Source organism: Quercus robur, chromosome 3 (assembly GCF_932294415.1).
Source record: "Quercus robur chromosome 3, dhQueRobu3.1, whole genome shotgun sequence".
Lineage (NCBI taxonomy): Eukaryota > Viridiplantae > Streptophyta > Magnoliopsida > Fagales > Fagaceae > Quercus > Quercus robur.
The window spans coordinates 58,794,010-58,817,912 of record NC_065536.1 but is presented as its reverse complement, the minus strand read 5'-3'; the positions used below and the strand labels follow the sequence as shown (position 1 = coordinate 58,817,912).

The 23,903-nt window shown below is 35.2% G+C and overlaps 2 protein-coding genes across 2 annotated transcripts; one reads left to right on the top strand and one right to left on the bottom strand.

Annotated features, from left to right (window-relative positions):
• Positions 1-5,274: 5,274 nt before the first annotated feature.
• Positions 5,275-7,506, bottom strand: LOC126719857 (septin and tuftelin-interacting protein 1 homolog 1-like). Its single transcript, XM_050422367.1, has one exon. It carries the CDS (start codon positions 7,504-7,506, stop codon positions 5,497-5,499), a length of 2,010 nt encoding a protein of 669 aa, XP_050278324.1. The 3' UTR covers positions 5,275-5,496.
• Positions 7,507-12,782: 5,276 nt separating this feature from the next.
• LOC126718602 (UDP-glycosyltransferase 74B1-like) lies at positions 12,783-14,703 on the top strand. Its single transcript, XM_050420896.1, has 2 exons — positions 12,783-13,424; positions 13,729-14,703. Exons 1-2 carry the CDS (start codon positions 12,783-12,785, stop codon positions 14,458-14,460), a joined length of 1,374 nt encoding a protein of 457 aa, XP_050276853.1. The 3' UTR covers positions 14,461-14,703.
• The last annotated feature ends 9,200 nt before the right edge of the window (positions 14,704-23,903 follow it).

The following is a 23,903-nucleotide window of genomic DNA, read 5'->3' as shown; positions in this document are numbered from 1 at the left end:
ATGAAATGATTCCAAAAAAAAAAAAAAAGGAAGAAGAAGAAGAAGAAGAAGAAAAGCATACTCCTAATGCTGATAAATGGCTAAAGGACTTTTAATATCAATACATCATAACATGTAGGACCAGTCTTGACTGGCAACGTGCGAAAGCTCACTGGCTCCGTGAGGGGGATAAAAATACCAAGTTTTTCCACGCAAGGGCTTCTGATAGGCGAAAGCAGAATACAATTCTGGGTATCTGGGATAAAAATGGAAGCTGGTGTGGGGACCAGAACAGTATTGCCAGGGTTGCCATCTCCTATTTTGAAGAGATATACTCCACTTCCCACCCAAGCCAATCAGAAGTTGCTATTGCTCCCATCCCTTCCCTGGTATCTCCTGAGATGAATGCTGAACTTTCTCGAGCCTTTTCCAGAGAAGAAGTGGCTATTGCCCTGAAGCAGCTTCACCCCTCCAAATCGCCTGGCCCCGATGTCATTATAAATGGCACAACGTATGGACACATCATTCCTAGTAGGGGACTCAGACAAGGCGACCCACTGTCTCCGTATCTATTCCTATTGTGTGCAGAGGGCTTTTCTGCCCTTATCAATGATGCAGCGAGGAACAACCAGCTCCATGGCATATCTATTTGTAGGGGGGCTCCAAAAGTCTCACATCTCTTCTTCGCAGACGATAGCCTCCTTTTCTGTAAGGCTAATGGCAATGAGTGCAACAAGCTGAAGGAAATCCTTGATTTGTATGAGTCAGATTCAGGGCAGAAAATCAACACCGACAAATCCTCCATATTTTTCAGCCCGAATACCTCCCAGGAACTCAAAGATGAGGTTCTAAGCACTCTTGGGCCAATGCAAGACTCGAGTCATACTAAGTACCTTGGCCTTCCCTCTATCATTGGTAGATCAAAGAAGGTTGTCTTTGCGGAGATTAAGGATAAAGTTTGCAAGAAACTGGCTGGCTGGAAGAGTAAATTGCTCTCTTTGGGGGGAAAGGAAATTCTTATTAAAGCTGTGGCCCAAGCCGTTCCCACTTACACGATGAGTTGCTTCCAACTCCCAAAAAGTCTTTGTGATGAGCTTGAAAAAATGATGCGGAGTTTTTGGTGGGGGCAGAAGCATCAAGAGCCCAAAATGGCCTGGGTTGGATGGAAAACAATGTGCAAGCCGAAGTCACAAGGGGGCATGGGATTTAGAAATTTACAAGCCTTCAATCTTGCTTTGCTAGCAAAACAAGCTTGGAGAATCCTCTCAAATCCGAACACCCTTGTTGCCCGCATCCTTAAGGCAAAGTATTTCCCATTTTGTGACATCCTCCATGCAAATTTAGGCAGCAGCCCCTCTTACACTTGGCGGAATATTTTCAATAGCCTAAAGGTCTTACATAATGGAACAAGGTGGAGAGTTGGAAATGGGCGCCTTATTCACATATGGGAAGACAAATGGCTCCCAACCCCCTCAACACACAAGGTCATTTCCCCCCCCCCTTGCCCCTTTGAGGACTACCCAATGGTTTCCTCCCTCATTGATCCGGTGACTAGATGGTGGAAAGCTAAAACGATCCGAGCCCTTTTCTTTCCTTTTGAGGCTAATGAAATTCTGAAAATTCCTCTATGTCACAATTTACCGGAAGACAAACTCATTTGGCTGGGTAACAAAAGGGGTGATTTTACTGTCAAGAGTGCCTACTTCATTGCCTCTAAAATCCTAAACACAATGGAAGATGGAGAATGCTCTTCTGGTGACCCAATGGCTCGGATTTGGAAGAAAGTTTGGTCTCTGAAACTCCCAGCAAAGATTAAGATCTTCTCTTGGCGTGCTTGTGTTAATGGCCTTCCTGTGCTATCCAAGTTGGCTGAAAAAGGTATTCAAACGTCTTGCATCTGCCCAATTTGTGATGAGGAGCCTGAAAGCCTTACCCATGCCTTAATCTCCTGTGACTTAGCTCTCTCGGTTTGGTCACTTTGGCAAGATTGTCCAATTGAGAAGTTGCTGAATGTGAAAGATTTCAATGATCTTGTGCTCCACTTCTGCTCTTCTTTGCTAGACAAGCACCTGGATTTTTTCTTTGCCATTGCCTGGTCGATTTGGCACAACAGGAATAAGATCATCCATAATGAAAGTGGTCTGCCCCCTGGTCTGATCTGGGATTTTGCTAAGAACATCGTTGAGGAGTTTGAAGAAGCTTCTACATGGGATTATACTCCTTTGCAGTCTCCTCTTCACAGCTGGGTTGCTCCTCCTTTGGGTTTTGCTAAAGTTAATGTAGACGGTGCTTGTTCCATTGATGGCAGCGGCATCTCAGGTGTTGGAGTGATCATCCGGGATGAATCTGGTGGGGTTATTGCTGCTCTTAGTAAGGCTCTCCCTTCTCATTTCCCAGCTGAGTGGACCGAGTTCATGCCTTTGGAATAGGGAATTCTTTTAGCTCAAGAGTTGAACCTTACTCATGTTATTTTTGAATCGGATGCTCTCTCAGTCATCTCTGCTGTCTCTCAAGGGAATAATGGTGGCTCAATGGGTCACTTTGTTCAAAGCATTCGGTCTGCAAGTTCTTATTTTTTCTGCTGTTTATTCCATCATGTGAAAAGGGATTACAACAGGGCTGCTCATGCGCTAGCCCAAGTTGCCAAGTGTAATCAAGTTTCTAATGTTTGGAAGGGTGTTATCCCTCCTCTGTTAGTTGATCTGTTTCAGTCAGGCCTTAGATAATTTTGGTTAGATGTTGGCCTCTGTTGTACTCCTTTTCTTTATGAATGAAATACCAGTTTCTTCTCAAAAAAAAAAGTCTTGACAAAAAGACCTTGACATTGAATATATATCTTCTATGAAATGATGAAAAAAGAAGAAAAGAAAAGCATACTCCAATTTTAATCATATTACTATTTCTCACTTATGCAATAATCAGTCTTTTTTTTTTTTTTTTTTTTTTTTTTAAAGCAAGTTTTGGCTATAAATGCAACTAATCGGTTTTTGTTTCTTCATGTGTAAACCACCTTAGACACCTCTCTCTTAATCGGTTCCACTTCCACCCCACCTACAGATGCAACTAATATATACATTGGTAGATGTTTCATAATCTTCTTTATCTCTTTCAGAAAAATCACTTGTCATAAACTAGTAATAGAAAAAAAAAAATATATATATATATATATATATAATAACTAATAGTCGAAACGTTTGACTTTTTGTTGACCGCGTCTCATTGCACCACATAGCTATATATATATTATATATATATATATATATATATATAATAACCTTTATCAAAAAGAGGAACAGCTTTAAGTACTTAGGATGCATGCAAAAGACTCTCCCAAAGAATTACAGAGGAAAAAATTACAATCTAAAATGAAGAGAATCAATGAAATATAACACCTAATGCAAATTACTAGTTTGAAGGTTACGAGACTACTTAAACAAAGACGTCAAGACTCAAGAATGAAGATTTCTTCTCAATAATTAAATTCCCTGCACCATTTAAAGCGTGGTTGCTCCTCTCGTTCTCCACATTGCCCACATAAAACATAGAGGAGCTATATTCTAAGCAAAGGGGCCGCCATGTTTTCCAAACCAGTTCTTCCACCCAAAAACTACATCCATGACTCCTCCTGAGATCACCCAATGTACCCCAAACATCGAAGATACTGGGCCAATAGCATAAAGGGGTCCACTGTTTCACCACTGCATGCATTTGTAGATGCAGTTCCACTTAAACCAGTATTATTCCTTTCCTTAAAAGAATTGTAATGTAGGAATTTTTCCTCATGCTGCAGTTCACACAAAGAAAGCCACATTTTTTGGAGCCTTAGTACGCCATACACTTTTCCATGGAAAAACCACCCCATTGGAACCTCTTAATGCCTCAATTTTGACAAATAATCAATTTGATTAGAATCTAATGGAATGCACCAAGGACAGAGAACATATACTAGATGTACATCACAATTAAGAATCCTGACGCTGTCATCCATTCAAACAAGGTTCTGAAAAACTGCAATTTCAGGTCTGAAATAGTCCATTCACACCACTCAAATTTTCTAGCATTTCTTTCCGGCCAAAGGCACCAAACCTCTTGATGCTTCATGGTAAGACCAAACATCAAATTCATCATTGCTTTTAAAGTTTTATTATAAAAATAACAGAACAAAATATACCAAAACTCAACAAAGGTAATATTGTGCAAAGCTGTAAAGGATTAAAAATTCAAAAAGAGCGTGCAGAAGGATATCAAGAGAAATCACATAAAAAATCTGAGACTAGAGTCTAGAAAAGTACTTGCCATGAGTGGTAGAGCACTGAAAAATAGCTGTTTACATTCATTTTACAATCATATACACTCAGGTTACAGTTTCATGAACCAATGTAAAAAGTTCATAAAGAGATCAACTTACCACACAAGGGGGGTCTCAGGGGGAGGGTCATTATTCTAATTTCACTGCTTGAACTTTATATAAGAGATGACAAAATTGAGACAGTTAAAGCAAGCTCAACAAGCCCATCAAGAAATCAATCAAAGCTGATCGTATTTGACTCTCTATTACAAGTTCATGATAAAGACAGCTGTTAAGGACATCATCTAGAGTGATTCTAGAGATGGTAATGACATTTAGTAAAAATATTGGTGTCTGCTACTTCAGACAGAATAACAGAAGGCAACCTTTAATAACACCCTCCTTAGGCAAGTTTTTCCTGTACGGGTAGTTTGTTATTATTATTAGTATTAGTATTATCACCAATTTTTCATTAATTTAATATTATTTTCACTTCTATTTTAATTTTCCTCTTACCTAGATAACTATAATATAAATACTTCCGGCTTCATATTCTTCTTCTGTTAATGCCGGGTAGCACTTCAACCATCTATTGAAACTTCACCATTCTCTATATTCTAGACACTTCAAATGCACATAAAAAACTTGTGTTTTTTGTCTGCTTTAATGCATAATCCAGGGGTTTCCCTCAACATAATGTTGACAATATATAGAAGGCTACTTGTTTGAATCAATAGCAAAGAAATACAACAAACTAATGGGAAATGACCAATGACAACCAAATTATGTTAGGCAATATAAGTGCCAATATTCAATTCAACAACAATAGTGGCCAGAAGAGAAACAGCATATCAACCATCAGTTGAAAAAAAAAAATTTCGTTGTGTTTATCCAACTTATTCTAAACATCATATACCATAGATGGAACCACTAGTTTGAAGCAAGATTAACATAAATATTGTTTTAATTTTTTTGATAAAGCAGAAGCAGACAAAATGTTACTCATATGTGGCTCAAATATTGAGAAAATGTTGATACAAGAGAAAATCAAATTGGAAAACTATGGTAATGACAATGACAATTAAAATTCTCAATATCCATTCTTCTAACAAAAATCCCAGCCATGACAAGCTGAAACAATTAGGTCGAGCTAACCTGTGAATCTATGCCTAATGAATATAGTCCAAAAACCATAACACTCTTCCATCTCAGCACAGAGCTCAACGTCCCTAGGAAAGAGAACTATGGTGCTTGTCCACTAAGTCTTGAAGGGAAACAAGGGACCACCCTTCCTCAGTTTGAGCATACACCTTTTGATTTAGAGCATCAATTATCACACTCAAATTACCAAAGGCATAGATCTGGTGACCATTATGCCTCCGGCCTGGTTTAGGCTTGAATAGTAAGCTGTGTTGTTGGGCATGGGCTTCAATAACTTCCTTAACACTCATATCATCCATGCGAAAACTCATGGCAGCTTCTTGTGTTTCTGCTTTCTGTGGAGCCTCAAATTGCCTTTGCTCAGCTACCCTAAAATAGCCAATGTTCTCTTCCAAACCAGGTTGGACCACTTCCAAACCTTCAACAACCTGGTTCATCATCTTAAGACCACGACTAAGCTGATACCGGATACTTGCATTTGCTAGAAGCTCCTTTGGAAGAAGTTCCTTCCAACCCAAATGCCATATTGTTATCTCCTCAAAGTTTGGGCTAGCATTTAACCAATGATATAAGACCTGTAACCACTTGGCAAAAAAGAACCTTTCCATCATATCAACCATTAGATGAATTGGTATTTCAGAAGCCCACTTCATAACCCAATAAAACTCATCAAGCTTCTGGTTTGTTGGGTTTATTTCAAACTCCTGCAGAATAAGCTGCAACTTTGGAACTATAGATCTAACCATAAGGCGTTCCCAACTTGCTGAATCAAACAAAGTCTTCCAAGGTGCCAATAGAGTATAAGCAGATGCATCACTTGGGTGCCAAGCAACAAGAACTTGACTCAACTTAACACGTATAATCTCGAAAATACCTTCCAATTTGTGCCCCAAATATTGTAACCACGGATGCACCCAAATGTGGATTGGAACAGTTTCGCATAACGGTTCCCGACAGCCAACTGCACTACTCAACTTCGGCATCACAATATTATCAAATATATAATTGAGGACCGAAGGAGGTAACAAATTTTCCCAGAAATCCAAAAACCGTAGCATTGGCTCAGGGTCCCTAGCCTGCCAAGTATTGATGACAGAAACTCTCACAGCTGGTAAAACAACATGGGATATCAACTGGGAATAAGGGGAAGCAGTAAACTCTTGATCACTCTCTAGTAAACTCTTCCACAAAGTCACAGCCTCTAACCCGTGAAACGGGTTCTGAAGAGGATCCCATCCCTGAAACTCTCTAATAAACAAAGGCAGAGCATATGAGCAGGCAATGCAAGACAGGTTATACAACTTGAAGTCCTCAGGAAATCTACTCCTCAACTCAATGAATTGCTCCGCGACCGCGAGCGAGTCCAATTTCGAATCCTCTTCCTCCTCCAATTGATCGGGCACACTCAATATCTCTCCCATACTGTACAACTGCTTCCTCTGCCTCTCAGCCAGAACTACCAACCTCTCCTTCTCCTCCTTCAACCTCTCCAATGTAGCTTCCTCGCTTCTCAAATCCCTATCACTTCTCTCCATTTCAAACTCCACCGAGTCCACAACAAGCCTCACATTGTACTGAAGCTCCGGTATTGGAACTTCGTTCTTCAAATTCTCCAAATTTGTCAGCAACCGAACCTCCGGTCCTCTCATATCATACACCATCTGAACCACCACTGACGACCCCTTCTCCTCCTCTTCATCCTCGTCCTCCACCTCCTCCTTCTTCTTCTTCGTCGTCGTCGTCGTCGTCGTCGACGACCACCACCACAACCGCTGCTTCTCCTTCACTCTCTCTACACCCTCACAGTCACTGCCCAACAAACCCATCTTCTTCTTCTTATTCTCCTCTTCTGTCTCGTTGAACCCCATACCCATGTTCTTGGGGCGAAGTTTGGGCTCGATCGGAGAGAGAATCCCTTGCGCATTCTTGCCAAGTCCACCGCCTTTGTACCCCATTTTCTGCAACAACTTCATGCCAATCCCTTTGCTGTGCTTCTCAAACCCACCAAAACCACCACCAGCTTCATCGCCTTCGTCATCGTCCTCTCTCGCTCTCTTACCCTTGCCAAATTTCAACATCTTCGTCTCCATCAACAAACTCAAACATAAACACTCTACGCTATGATATACATACGTAAAGTAAGTCGGTTAAGCTGTTAAGCCTAATTAAAAAAAGAAAAAAAAAAGTAAAGTCGGTTTCGTTGGATGTTTAGCTGATCTAAAATCTAATTTAGGGAAAGGTATATATTAAGGATATGTTTGGAATTCGTTTATTTTGTTAAAGTTGAAAAAAAAAATTTGAAAGTATTGTAGATAAAGATAAAAGTTAACTGAAATAGTATAGTGGGACCCATTAATTGTACAAAAAAGTGGAGTAAGACTTATAAATAGTAGTAAAAATAAGCTGAATAGTAAAATAAGTTGGTAAAAACAATTTTTGCCAAACACACACTAAGTGTATTTTTAATGAGTAATATTTATTACAAATTAGAGTTATATGTATGGTATAATTATATATACTAGCTTGTAACTCCATGCATATACATGGAAACACTTCATTGTTTAGCTAGGAGTTTCAACTGTAGATATTGACGTTTGGGTAGAAGATCTACCTAGGGATTTGGACAAGGTGTTCCAATCCGAGTTGTCTTAATTTGTTTTTTATCTTTAATAAAACTACGCTTACTTTCTTCTCAAAAAAATATAATTTTTTTATATATAATTTAAATACTATTGATAGTCATTTTTATATTTTGTTAACCCTTTAAAAAAATTTGTAAGGATAATATTATGTATAAAATGTAAATTGTCCATATTTTTTTTTTAATGATTATTGTGAAGCACTTTTTTTTTTTTAACGATTCATTTATTTTAGACTCTTTAATTTTTGTACTTAATAATTCACTTGAATGAATATTTATGATGGGGTCCTACATTTTATTTTAAAATTAAGAAATAAATTTTTTTAAGAATAAATAATTTATGACACATAGCGCAAAATTGGAACTCTAATTTGGAATTCTAATTTGAGTTTCTCTTAGCTTCACCTATTATTATTATTATTATTATTATTATATAGATATGGATTAAAAATGATGAGAAGTGCTAATAACACTTTCACAACAAATCATAAGTGATTCCTCTTTAAAAAAATCATAAGTAATAAGTTGTTATTGGTTTTAATTTGAATTTAGAAATTAAATTATTTTTTTGTCAACCTATTACAACTAATAATAACTTACCATGTATGATTTGTTGTGAAAATGTTGTGGATATAACATTTTTCTTCGAATTATACCTAATGTAAAAGTTACACATTTTTTAATTAAAATCCAATTTAAAATCTAATTGAATATTCTCTCAGTTTTTGGCAATAGACATACACACTAGTGTGTAGCCTCATGCATATGCATGAATACAATTAAAATTTTTTTAAAATATTTAAATTATACTAGTATTAGTTTACACTTTTTTTAAACCATACATTTCTAAAAATATGTAATGATTTCTCATTATATATATATATATATATATATATATATATATATAATTTAGAATTTAATTAGTTTTAGACTCTTCAGTTTTTGCACCCAATAATTCACTTGCCATAAAAATAAAAAATTTAGATAGACGCATGGTGTAAAATTGAATTCCAATTGAAATCCAATTTAGAATCTAATTGGATTTGGACTCTTTGATTTTTACACTCAATAATTCATTTGGCACAAAATTAAAAATTAAATAGGACACATAGCGTAAAATTGAGAATTCAATTAAAATCTAATTATATTTTCTCTCAACTTTGTGTACATGTGTGTGTGTGTGTGTGTCTATATATATATATATATATATATATATATAGGCTAACACACACTTGTTTTTAACTATGACTTCAAATAGAAATAAATAAAAATCCAAATCAGTTTCAAAAAATTCAAAACCCATAATTTTTAATTACAACCAGTGGATGTTCCTAATGATGCGTGTGTTCATTATTAGTTATTTTAAAATACTCATATGTGTGATGATGTTTGAAAAATTAATTTCAATTAAAAAAAGCAAGAAGAATGATTTAAAAAATACATAAATTAATAGATTAAATAAAAATTATTCAATTAATATTGTGTAATTACTTCCTAATCTTCTTCTTCTTCAATAAATATTGTCATTTTATAAAAGAAAAAAAAAAACCGCCAAAAAAGAATTGTGGAAATTATGGACCACCTACATGGCAATTTTAATCCATTCATATCAATTTTTGGATAAACATAATTTTTAATACAATTTTTTAAAGATATTTATCAATTTTTAATAAATAAAAATTATAAGTTGCTTCCAACATTTGCTTAAAATAAAAAAAGAGGGGGGGGGGGGGGGGGGGGGAAACCACATACACTACTGTCATCTTTTTATCATAACAATTTCACAAAATACAACCCACCCATGTATGCAAATCAATTAAACTATGCCAATTTGAAATTCGCTCTAATCCATATCTAATACAAAGTCTCCTTAATTTTTTTTTCTCTTTTTAAAATTTGCTTCTTCTTTCTTCATTCCTCTCCCCCTTTATGCTATCCTTACTTCCTTCCTCCTTCACTTCATTCAATGGCCGCCTACAACAGATGTGGGTCTTATTTTTATTTTTTTTCAAATATTAATTTTATAGTTTAATATATGATTTTTTTTTTTTTTTTAAGTTAAAAACAAGTGTGTAATAATCATTACTTTTTTTTTAAGTGTCTAGGCGTAGGGTGTCCAACTAGACCTGCAAATTGACCCACTTGCCCAAACCTTCCGGGCCAACCTGAAAATTGGTTGACTCAACGTCAATGATTGTTGGAAGCGGGTCTCCGCCTCCAACAATCGATACTAGCGGGTCTTCTTATGAAAAGACATTTTCACTATGTTTGGTTCGGGTGAAAATGCAAGGGAAAACAAGGGAGGAAAATGGGGGGGAAAATGTTATTTTCCTCCGTTTGGTTCAGCAGAGAAAACTGAAGGGAGGAAAAATAGGGGAGAAAACAAGTCACCTGGGCCCACAAAAATTCATCTCCCCAAATCGGGAAGAAAACAAAAGAGAGAAAAAGCTCCAATCCTGAAATGATGCCTATACGCCCTTAGATTGTCCATTTGAGTCAAGGTTAGCCAAGTCGCCGTCGCCCTACGCCATTCATCAAAATTTCATGCCGTCGACTTCGCCACCCACAAAATCTCATGCCATTGACTTCACCACCCACAAAATTTCACATCGCCTCCCACAAAATCTCACAGGTCACCTTCACCACCCACAAAATCTTGTTTCTTATTCCTTTGATGTCCTCTCTGTGCTCTAGTTACTGGAACTGCATATGGGACCAAGGGTAGACGAAAGGTTGATTTGAATGGGTTTTGTTTTTGTTTGTTTCTATTTTTCTATACGTGCAAGTGTGTGCAGCAGTTTCTTTTTATAAATATAATCTTTTTTATTTAATAGGTAAGGTGAAAAATTTATTAAATTTGTATATAGAGTTTTTTTTTATAAGAAATAGTTTGTGTAATATTCCAAAAAAAAATATGTAATTAAAAAAATTAGATTGACTTGCTTATAAATATATTTATATGTTTATGGGTAATATAATTAAAAATAAAAACATAATATTTTAAATAATAGGGGTATAAAAGTAAATGTGGGGGATAAAAGACCAGTAGGCCAATGTCAATGTCTATGTTGGGCCAAAGGCCCAGCCCAAGGAAAACCCCTCCGGGAAAACCCCTCCTCGGCATGGTAGTGACACTCCAAATCATTCCATGGAACAGGAAAAGTACTAAAGCAGAAAGGGACAGCGGAGAAAATGGAAATGTCAAAGGGAAAAGCTGTCATGACTGCATTCAGTGCCTTGTGCCTGACATAGCCATGCTTTTCTGCCTTTATAACCACTCCTAACAACTGAAGGGGAGGGCTGATGGGATAAGTACCTACCCAAGGAACCCTATTCAAAGAAGAAAAACTACTATAAAAAGGGAAGGGAAGGAGACAGAAGGGTGGGGCTGAAACCCCCCATCACACTAGAGGCACTAGAAAAAGCTCCCCGGATCGTGCCGAGGAGCAATCCCCTCTGGTAAACTCGATCCATGAAGAACACCGTGATTGCTATTGTCCATACACTAAAACCTAGCTCTTTGGCCCACACTCTACAAATTCATTGTACCGGGCTCACTAGTCTAAGGTCCCAAGCATCTTGGGCCTGGCCTAAAAAACGTGACCCTACAGTAAATTTATACCAACTATATTTTCCATCCTCTCATTTTTCTTCTCATCCAAACAAACAAGTTTTCCATCCCTCCACTTTTCCATCTCTCCAACCAAACACACATGAGAGAAAACTAAATCTTTTCCATCCTTTCATTATTTTCTATCCTCCCACTTTCCATCTCCCCAACCAAACAAACCCTTTAGGAAAGTTGTGACATCATTTTTAGAGGAAATTTTTTTTTTTTTTTTTGGAATACTAAGTATTTTTAACACACACACCCAGGGAGATGTCAACAACATTTATTGTTTTATCATTCTCTCAATAAAATGTTTTTAAAAATAGTTGCTATAACATTTCCCAATAATTAATGCCCTTCCACAATAATTTCCAAATAATAAAGCAAGAGGAAAAAAAGGAAAATTAATTAATGTGAATGCAAAATGAGCAAGTAAATAGTAAGGAAAAACAATTAATGCCCTTACACAATAACTTCCATGTCTTATGTGCACAGTGGCATCATTCATATAAAAAAAATTTAATAAAAGTCCAAAACTTCGGTTTTGATATATGGTAAGAAGCATAGATAAGATTCAAATCCTCCTCTCCTAGATATTGAATTATTCACATAAAAAAATCAAATTATTTATCAAAAAAAGAAATATTAACGGATGTCCTAGGGCATTAGTTCAGAAATTATTTTAAGAAACTTTTTATGGAAAAAAACAAAAACAATTAATTGTTTTGATGGCTTTTTATATTTCTCATAAAAGTAGTGTCAAAACTTTTCTAAAATAGTTTATAAATAATTGTCTTAAAAACACTCATTAACAGAATCCTTTATAATAATAAAAAAAAAAGTATAAATATGATTCTAGCTAATTAATTATTGGGTAAAATGAGTTATTCTATAATCTTAACATTTACTACAATTATTATATGTGGTAAATCAATTGTAATTACACTTTTATATGAATCCATCACATTTTTTCCACTAACCACAATTTGTCAAAAGTTTGCAATCCTAGTTTTTTAGGATAAAATTTACTATAAAACAAGTTTCTCACTTTCTCTAGCCTATAAATAAGGACAGTTGAGGAGAAACAACTATAACATAAAGAAATGGAGGAAAGAGAGTATAGAGGTCACGTTGTGGTGCTCCCATATCCAAGCCAGGGTCACATTAACCCTCTCCTCCAATTCGCAAAACGTTTATCCTCAAAAGGGGTCAAGGCCACAATAGCTACAACTCGTTATACTCTCAAGTCCATTTGTACAGCAAACGTTGGTGTCGAGCCCATCTCCGATGGGTTTGATGAGAGTGGCTTTGCACAAGCAAAAAACGTGGACTTGTTCCTTAAGTCATTCAAGGCCAATGGCTCAAGAACTCTATCTGAACTCATCCAAAAGTTTCAAGACTCTGGTTCTCCTGTGAGTTGTGTTGTGTATGATTCATTTTTCCCATGGGCTCTTGATGTTGCTAAGCAACATGGCATTTATGGAGCACCATTCTTTACCAATTCAGCCACGGTATCCCACATATTCTGTCTCATACACCATGGTAAACTTTCATTCCCATTGAAGCTTGAAACTACACCACTACTCATTCCTGGCCTACCTCCATTGAACTTTCCTGACCTACCAAGTTTTCTTAAGTTGCCAGAAAGTTATCCAGCATACTTGGCAATGAAATTAAGTCAATTTTCCAACTTGGACATGGCTGATTGGATATTTAGTAACACTTTCGAAGAATTAGAAGCCGAGGTATGTGACCAACATCACCATTATCATCTAATTATCATGTTAACTTATAGATATTTTATCATCAATTCATTGTACTCAATCTTCTCACTAGCATAGAAGCAGCATGAAAGAATTTCATAGCATTCAATAGAATTCTACGGTATATACTTTTTTTTTAATGTACAGAAGTTACTATTGAATATTGTCTAATTTAATTTATATTTTATATTTACCTACCAAAAAAAAAATGTGTACCATAAAATGACCACCTTTCTTATTATATACTTACTGTAACAAAAATATTTCGTGTTTTATGTTTGAGTAGGAAGCGAGAAGCATATCAAAGCTCTGGCCAGCAAAGTTGATCGGACCAATGGTCCCAGCGGCTTACTTGGATGGTCGGATTGAAGATGACAAAGGATATGGAGCAAGTCTATGGGAACCTCTTGTTGAGGATTGCATCAAATGGCTAGAAACAAAGCCACCTAAGTCAGTAGTGTATGTCTCTTTTGGAAGCATGGTCTCCTTGACATTAGAACAAATGGAAGAAATTGCATGGGGCTTGAAGGAGAGTGGCTTGCATTTCCTGTGGGTTGTAAAAGAATCTGACCAAGATAAATTGCCTGATGGGTTTGTGGACTCGACAAAAGAAATTGGTTTGATTGTGACATGGTGCAACCAACTAGAAATGCTGGAAAACCAAGCCATTGGTTGCTTTGTAACACATTGTGGGTGGAACTCAATACTTGAAGGGTTGAGCCTTGGGGTACCTATGGTGGGAGTGCCAAAGTGGGCTGACCAATTGACCGATGCAAAGTTTGTGGAGGAGATTTGGGGTGTGGGGCTAAGAGCCAAGGAGGATGATAAGGGAGTTGTGAGAAAAGAAGAACTTGTAACGTGTTTGAAGGAAGTGATGGAGGGAAAGGGGAGCCAGCAGATTAAGAAGAATGCTAGTAAATGGATGGAGTTGGCTAAGAAAGCAGTCAGTGAAGGAGGGAGCTCTGACAAGCGTATCAATGAATTTGTTCAGCATTTGGTACAAAAGGATAGGCAATGAACTTTTCTAACAGTGTATTAATATACATGAGTGAGGAGAATGTGTCTCATACATCTTATATATGTATCGTCTCTCACAATATGAGAATTCTTATAGTATGTAAGGTTCACATACTATAAGAAAACTAATACATATATCAAATGCATAAGATAAATTATTAGTGTTTTGTAGAATATGGCTTGAATTAGGAGTTCGACTCCTTGTTGGATTTGGATAATAAATGAATTTTATTACTTTTGGGTTACTGTTGCTTAAAGTTATTAAGCTTTATTAAAAGTCTTGTCTATCACTTGATTTTAAGTTTTATTTGAAATAGAAGTGATTCTTCTTTTATGCATGGAAAAGAAGTCTAGTCTTTCTTGGTTTTTGATATGCTAGCCGACATAAGTCTCCTATATAAGCATAATGCTATGCGACATATTTGAGAGTGTGTGTGGTGTGAGAAAAAGAGCCTCTCTCTTGTTTGGTTATTTGATATTTGTGGGTTGCAATTTGGAATAGTGAGAGGTGTTTGTAGCCGCTTGGTTTTGGTTCTGCGGTTTGGTGATTTACTCTCTCTTGGTGTGTTGCAACTTTTGGATTTGATTTGTGGCTTTCTCTTTGGTTTGTGCGCAATTCATATTGGTATTTGTATTTGTGAACCTTTGAATCTTTGGTTTGTATTTGTGAGAGAGTTATTTGGGTGTATTTGGGATTTTAGTTTGTGAGAATACCTCTACACCAATTTGTATTATATTAAATTTGTTATAGTGAAATTTGTTTATCGTCGCCTGTGGATATAAACTATTGCCGAACCACAAAATTCCTGTCTTGATAATTTGAGCTTCCGCTATTTTACAACATTTTTGTCTGAATGGCCATGCGGATTTGTTTTGTTAGGTTCGTTCTATTGGAATGTATTTAAATGGGAATTCCTTTATAAAGTCCTTACTGTTTTAGCTTATGATGAATTACCAATGCCACTCTTTTTTCCTCGTACATATGCTTTAATATTTTCATTTTTGCATAAATGGTTCTCTTTTCTATTTCTGAAAGCATCCAGCCCAGCCACTAATTTTGTTCCCCGGGTCAACATGTCATTTATCATCACTAATCACTCAAAGAAAGTCACTAAAAAAGTAATTTGAAACAATAAACCATGGTCAAATTTTCCGGTGGTTAGTGACAGCAAAGGAGACTAGGAGACAAATTTTCCGGTAGTTAGGGACAGCTAATGAGACTAGAAGTGTAGAACGTGATACACAACAAGGGGCCGCAACCTATATCTTTCCAAGACTAATCAATCAGCACCAATAAAGGGATATGAGTTTACATTCAGAACTTAGAAAGTGTGTAAATAAGTTTATTTTTACCGACATATTTTTTTTAAAAGATTAGCCGTTTAAATGTACAATTGTACATTTTCTTTTTTTTAAGAATCAAAGTTGTTAACTTGGTAGCAAAGATAAATTGATATCAATAAGATCTTAAGTTCGAAACCTCTTGTCAACATCTTGGGGCCTCACCATAGAATTCCTCCCTGTAATAACCTGATGCATGTGGGATGGGGGGACTGCACAAACTCGAGGGAATAGTCAAATACGCAAGGAGATTTAGACACCCTCGTTTGTCAAAAAAAAAAAAAAAAAAAGATAACTTGACATTTTAAAGTTAAAACTAGAGTGTGCATGAGTTGGGTTGGATCACATTGAGGGGTTTTTTTAATGGACAAAGTTTAGTTACAAAATTAATTGTAATTCAAGGCTACAACCTTATTTAATAAAATAAACATTATTATATATTTTGAAAATCTAACCGTTGAATTGCATGTTCTTTACGCTTCTAATATACATGTCAAATTTTGTATCAATCGGATATTATTTACTATATGATCTATAAGCTTATATTTTATGTTTAATTTTAAACTACAAAAACTTGTAATTTAAACAATTTATTGATGATATAGCTATTGATTTTAAATTTTCTAGAAATTTTGCAAGGATAGAAGATATAATAAAAACATGTAATCCAATGTTGAATTTGTCAAAATTCACCTTCAATAAAAAGATATTAAGTAAGGTTGTAGCTTAAGGTTACAGCCAATTTTGTAACTAAACTTTATCATTTTTTAATCTAATCCACCATGGCCGCAATGTAAAAAACACAATCCAACCTAGCCTAACTCACGTGGATCAGGTTGGACCCATGGGTTGATTTAAAAAAAATATATATATATTTTCAAAAGAAATGTATTAGAAATTTAGAATAGAAAATTTATAAGATTACCAACACAAATAACAGATTTACTAATCAAACTTGATCATAGCACCAAATTAACACAAAGTATTTTATTAATACATCAAACCAACACACACATACACACACACACACACACAAAAACACAAATAAAAGCAGATTTATAATCTTATAAATTTTTTGATAGTCACCAAACCAAAAGAGTAAATAATACTAAATATAGGTAGGTCGGGTTGGGTTAGGCGTATATTTGAATCTGCTGGCCTGCACCAAACCCAACCCACTGTAAAAAAATTGGCAACCAAACCCAATCCACCATCTCCTAAAATCCAACCCAACCTGGTAGGTTAGGTTGGGTCAATTTCGGCAGATCGGCGGATTGACTGCACACCCCTAGTTAAAACTTGGAAATTGTATAGTTTGTCTGATATAAGTAAAAGAACCCGTCTTGCCATAACTAGTGACAAAGAAAATTTTATAAAAAATTGTTGAAATGATATGTATAATAAGACTGGTATCAATGATTGGTCCATGTAAGAGTTATGTTGTACTAATTACAACTTGTTATCTCAACAATAACAAAACTTTAGCCCCAAATTTTTTGAGGTCAACTATAAATCCTCAACAGTTTAGTTAGGATCGGTCATATGTATTTTTTCCCTTTATTCTATTCTATCTGAAGTCATTGTCTTTGTTACTTTATTAATTAGGCATGTCCTTTCAACCACTTCTGTTAATGTTATCTTTAGTCTTCTTCTATCTTTTTTCTTACTAATGATTTAACCATTCTCCTCTAATTGTGACCGAATCATTTTAACTGATTCTCTTTCGTCTTTTCATTAATAAGGGTCACCCCTATCTTCAAGGTGCTTTACTCATCTTGAGTTCTATATTTTCATGTATTTCCATTTATTTATCTTAGCATTCTAATTTCAGCTATACTCATTTTATGAATTTTTTCCTTCTTAACAACCCGACATTTAGGACCATAGAGCATAGTTGGTCTTATAGCAATTTAATAAAATTTTACCTTTCACTTGATAGGTATTCTATGATCATGCAATATTCTTGATACGCTTCTCCACTTCAACCACCCTACTCTTATTCTATGATTCACATTCTCTTTGATCTCTCAATCTTTATGAATTATTAATCCAAGATATTCAAATCTATCATTCTTATGTATCTCTTGATTATTCAGTAACATGGCCCTTTCATCTTTGTTTCAACATTTACCAAACTTTCATTTCATGTAGTCTATTCTAGTCCTAACATAATCAAAAGCCTTTAGATTCTAGAGTATCTCTCCAAATTTCTAACTTAGCATTAACTCTACTTTTAAATTCATCTACTAAAACTATATTATTAGTAAAAAGCATAAACCAAAGTACTTTCTCTTAAATTGAGCCCATCCATCAAAAAGATATAGACATAATGATGATCCTTGATGAGAAGTAATGTCTCCACTAGTTCTCATATTAGTTACAGCTGCATAATACATTTCTTTAATCATTTTAATATAATTTAGATGAACTTCTTTCTTGACATTGACCTCTTTACAGACCTCTTTATATTTTTCCAATAAATGTAAGTAAGAAAACAACTAGCATAGTAGATTATCCTGGCATAAAACCAAATTAATTATTTGATATTGTTGTTTCGTGCCTTAATCTATGTTCAATCACTTTTTCTCAAAGTTTCATAGTGTGGCTCATAAGTTTAATTTCATGGTAATTTATACAGTTTTGAATATCTTTTTTGTTCTTGTAAATAGATATTAAAGTACTTCTCCACCACTTACTAGAGTAGTTAAGATCTTATTGAAAAAGCTTGTGAACCAGTGTACATCCTACATCACCTAAGCACTTCCAAACTTCAATGGGGATTTCATTTGGTCCCCAGCTTTTCCCATTTTCATCCTCTTTAATTGTATCCCTTACATCATTCATCCTAATTCTTCAAACAAATTTATAGTTTCTATCCTCCATTGGGTTACCCAAATCACTCCAATCTTTCATATTGCTTTCATAAAAATGTTTGTAAGAAAAACTTTTCCATCTCTTTCACTCTTTGATCTTCATTTTTAATGCATTGGACACCATTTAAGTTTCTTGCTTTCATTTCCATTGTTTAGCAAGTTTATAAATATTCTTTTCTTCCTCTTTATCTTCAAATTGCAATATAATTTATCATAAGCCTTACATTTTGCCTCTTATTGGACAACATTTTTAAACTCCCTCTTCACCACTTTAATCTAATTGTTGTTTGAACCTCCATATTCCATCACCAAGCCTCCTTAGTCAGCCACCCTTATCCTTCAAATTCTCTAAGTACATCTTTAGCCACTTTTTAAAAACAATTAGCCATTTCATTTCACATGCATTTTCATCGGGATTCCAAAAAAGTTCTATTTTACAACTTCAAAACTTACTTTATCTATTTTACCATCTCATTTTACAACTCACCCAACATCCATGTTTCTATTTTTATATACAACTCATTAAAATAATATAAACTACAACATCAAATAATATAAAAAATCATGTTTCTCTCTCTTCTCTTTCATTTCTTTTTCCTCTCTTCACCTTTTTCAATTAAAGTAATAGTATTTTTTTTATTTTACATCCAAGTGAACAGTTGGTTCTATATATAAGAACCAACTGTTCACAGGTTCTAAAAATTTTTAAGAACTACCCGGACGAAGCAACATTTTTGAAATTTTGGATATAAAATAGCAACGAGGGGGTGTAATACTAGTGCTCATGTTTGTTTATATTCCACTTTCCATCTTTGATCATTTCATCTTTAAATACATCTTCTTTCTCCCCTTAACCCCACCACTCATTAATCCTTGGGTTTCTTTCTCTTTTTATGATGAACTTGGGTTTCTTTCTCTATTACCTCTCCTTTCCCATCTTTTAATAAAAATATTGTACCACCCAATATTGAGTGGTTACACCCTCTCCTGGCCATGCCATCTTGGCAAGTAATGAAAACCAATTGTAACTTTTCTGAGTTTAACATTAATTTAATTGAAACATAGTTTTCAGCTTTGTCCTAGTGCTGGAATCCCACTCTTAAATATGAATACAATTTCAATGAATAGATGGATTAGGGAAATTTCAAATCCGTTGACTGAACCCATTTTCCATTATATGCAGTCAGCTACCTAACAAGGCCTAATTTCTTCTAGATGGGCATGCTTGCCCAGTAAATTAACCAATCATGTCCATGAACATCAAAGATTCAAAGGCATATCTAAAAAGCCTCAACCACTCAACCTATAAAAAAGGATCCATCAACAATGAACACCCTATCATGTCTGAAACAGCAAAAGTCCACCACGTGCTGCCCGTTGGAACTTGGAATCCTATTCTACAATTGGAAAACTAGAGGTCGACCCATCGAGTGAGCCAAAGCCACAGAGCACAATTCTGGCATCCCATATTTTGTCCCAATTCCTCGCTCTCAGGGTGTGTTTGATGGGGATAGAAAAGTGAGAGAATAAAAAATGATGGGACGATAGAAAAGATTTCAATTTCTCTCTTTTTTGTTTGGTTGGAAGTAAAAAAGTGAAAAAAAAAATGAGTTTGTATAAATTTACTCATATACTCTTGTTAAAAAATGATGCCTAATTAAAACAAAAAGGTAATAAGCAACCCAAAAAAAAATCACCCAAATTTATTTAAAAAATCATTTTTAGGAAAAAATCATTTCTAATCAAACAAAAAAAAAAAAAAAAATACAAAGCACCACGCCCAGGAATTCAAAATATAAAATAATATAAAAAAAAAAGTAATAAAATAAGAGGAGTTAACGTTGCCCAAAAAACCATAAGAAAAAATAAAAAGGGCAACTGAACTTTGCTCATTTCACCATCAAACTCTTCCCACTCAGTATTCTCTCCATTTTAGAGAGACAAATTTTGTGTGGGCGGATGGAAAATGCCTAGGCCCCACATAAAAGTTTTTTTTCCCCTTCGAACCAAACAACACACAAACTCATTTTCTCTATTATTTTCTCTCCAAAGTTTTCCATCTACTTTATTTCACCTCCAAACAAACACACTCTTAAGAAATCTCACATAATTCCTCAATCCACTTGTGTGAGGAAAAAAATATTCAATAAAAGACTAGCCTAATAAATTCACAAATGATTGATATTAAATGTGGTGTGGTGGGGGGTGGTGTGGCTCATATCCATACAATATGATGTTTGTATCAATCACTTTGGCACTTCAATAAATCATAAATTTTGTGTCTTTTGCATTACCGAGACATTGTGTGCTGTTTCATACACATTGTGTGGGTGTTGTTAAACTATCATATGTGTGCCATTTGATGGTTATTAGTGTGTGTTGTTTCATAACATGACAGCTAATTTTTTTCGTAGTTCTACATGAATTAAAGTGTTTCCTAGCCTAGGCATGTCACACCCATCAATTTCGAATTTGGAGAGTGAAGAAGGCAGATACATCCATGAACAAAACATGTCCCATGTTTTATATTGATACCATCTTGCATATGTAAATACAATATAGGAGTGAGAGCCAACAAGACCTTCCATCTCATTCAATATAGCAACTCTGTGGAAGAATTTGTATTGCTAAGCTATGAATGAATGCAAATAACAGAAATATATCTATTTGGGGTTTTCATATCACTTCTAAATCAACTTTTCTCACACTCTCACACCCAAAATGGCCTCAAAGCCGTGCTCTGTAATTCTCAACATGTTACTTTTCTAAACAATTATCTCCTGTCTTAACTTTCATTTAAGCTATCCAGCTTCGATGTTCTTACAGAATAAAATTTATAGAATCGCTTTAGTAAACTGATCTTCCAAACTTAGCTTAAAACAATAAAACACACAAGAAAGAGAGGTGGGGAGCTTTCAAGATCAAAGTGATGCAATGTGATGAACTCTCAAAAGAGAGGTAATTTGCAAAGTAGCATGAGTTTGCCACACTATATCGTTAGTCAGCAAGAATTGGAACGAATTTTGGAGAATAACATCTCGAGCCTTTGAGGCTCAAGTTCAATGAAGAAATCGAGCCTCAAAGCCTCGAGTTCTGATTGCTAACATGGAGATATTTTTGCCACATGGAACTCGAGTCTTTAAGACTCGAGTTCCATAGAAGAAGAAGATGAATTTGAAGAACATGATGAAGATATGAGATTCTAAAGAAATTGAAGACGAAGAGAAGAAACCACAGAGGAAGAAGAACAATCCGCACAAGAAAAGAATACGATGAAGATCTGAAGAAATTGAAGAAAGAACACAACCCATGGAAGAACACGAAGAAGAAAAGATTCCACAGAAGAAGAACCAAGAAGAACAAAGGAGAAGAAAGGACTAGGTGAACACAAGAAATCAAGTTTTAAATACTCGATTTCTTCGTGGATTTTTTTCTACATCAGATTGCCATCACATACAACTCGAGTTTTAGAGTCTCAAGATGCTAGTTTGCTACAAAGTTTTGTAAACATGACAACTAACCAAAATATTTCAAAAATAATGTTAAATGCAAAAATAAAAATAAAAAAATCTCTCAAAAGATAATGTGTTTGAGGGGGTGGAGAGAGGGGGGAGGGGGCATGGTCAAGCGACTCAAGCATCTATAAAAGTGAAATTCAATTAGCATCTTGAGACTCTAAAACCAAGAACCAAGTGTACCACACAGTAAATTAGTTTTCACTAAATTATCAGCCTGTGCAGAAGAAATCGTCACTTAACAGTTAACAGGCCTATGGAAAGGGGTTTGAGTCAGATCTTAACTTCTAGATTCCACTAGACCAACGAACTAGAGATGCATTTACATATCTACTCATGTAACTATGGAAAGACAAGAGGTCCTCCATCATTAATCACTGACATAAGAGTTATTGGGTGGTTGCTTGAAGAGATTAAAATGCAACCAAAGATAAAATGATTGGGGAAGTAAAATGGGAACATTTAGTAACAAGAGTGAAGGGAACATTTTTAAATGGGAGTCTGCCTGAAGATGTAGAATGCAACTCTAATAATTGACCCAAGGACTGTATAAAGTAAACATTTTTGGACCAAAAAAGTAATGAACACATTCAAATTTAGAGAGAGAGATCACTTTGTGACCTGTGTATTAATTAGATATATAAAATTCAAAGAGATAAATATTATACCATTTACACTGCTAGGATTCCTTTGTATATATAAAGACAGGTCATGTTTCTTTACATACCAAGTTCCTCAAAATCTATTCATTTTATCCTAGAACATTCTCTTCAACAATGACACGTCCCTGACTTTGGCCAGACCCGCTAAATCATAAGTATAAGCTTAAATTTAGTATCATAACAAAACTGTACTTCTCCAGTTATTGAAAATTTCAGAGTATTTGTACCCAAAAAAAAAATGCAAATTTTATTCTACTACAAAATTTGATATGTGAGTGCATCCTTTAATGTATTTTTAGTATATACAGTTCATGTTTATGCAGGTATGATAATTTCCCAGATCAAAGTTAAAGTATTACCTCTCTTGTTTTGGAAGCTTCTTTTCCTGCTAAATGCTGCCTTCCGCAGGCATAAGAAAATAACCACTTACCATTCAAGAAGGTGCAAATATTGGCAACAAATAGATAGGGAACAACATAGGGAATTTGCAATCCATCCGTAGCAAACTAAGACTTGCATTCTTGTATGATAAAAAAATCAATGAGAATTGTAATTTTGACTAAGTTGTACATTACTAAGTATCCAACATCACATTAAACACCACTACTTTAGGGGTAATAAATAGAATTGTTGGATCATTGTTAGTTGTTTAAAATCCGGGCCTAAGTAGCGTAAAATCTGCCTAGTCATCTGAAACACATCTTTGAGTATCAAATTACAAGTTTCAAGAATTACCATACGCTGACCAAGTTCCTCTGCTTGACGAACTGCAGCAACAAGATCCCGTTTGGATTCAGTGTACAGGCTAGTGACACATCCAAACTGACCACTCTAGCAGTGCGACCAACCCTATGAATCTGGGCCTAAGTTGCAAAGTCTGCTTGGAATAGATAGATAAATTTCAATAGTTCTAAGTCCTCTATCTATTCATAAACCCCTGCAGAAAATGTTGAACAAATAGAAAACACAATTGTAAAAACAAAAGATCCCATACTAAGCCTAATCTCATGACGGAAGGGCATGCAAGAGAAAAACGAAAGATCATTTGGAGTT

Bases quoted from the DNA above. Each gene is read 5' to 3' on its own strand.
- LOC126719857 (XM_050422367.1), bottom strand. From the start codon at position 7,506: ATGTTGAAATTTGGCAAGGGTAAGAGAGCGAGAGAGGACGATGACGAA.
- LOC126718602 (XM_050420896.1), top strand. From the start codon at position 12,783: ATGGAGGAAAGAGAGTATAGAGGTCACGTTGTGGTGCTCCCATATCCA. The intron at 13,425-13,728 runs GTATGTGACCAA...ATGTTTGAGTAG, and splicing joins TCGAAGAATTAGAAGCCGAG to GAAGCGAGAAGCATATCAAA.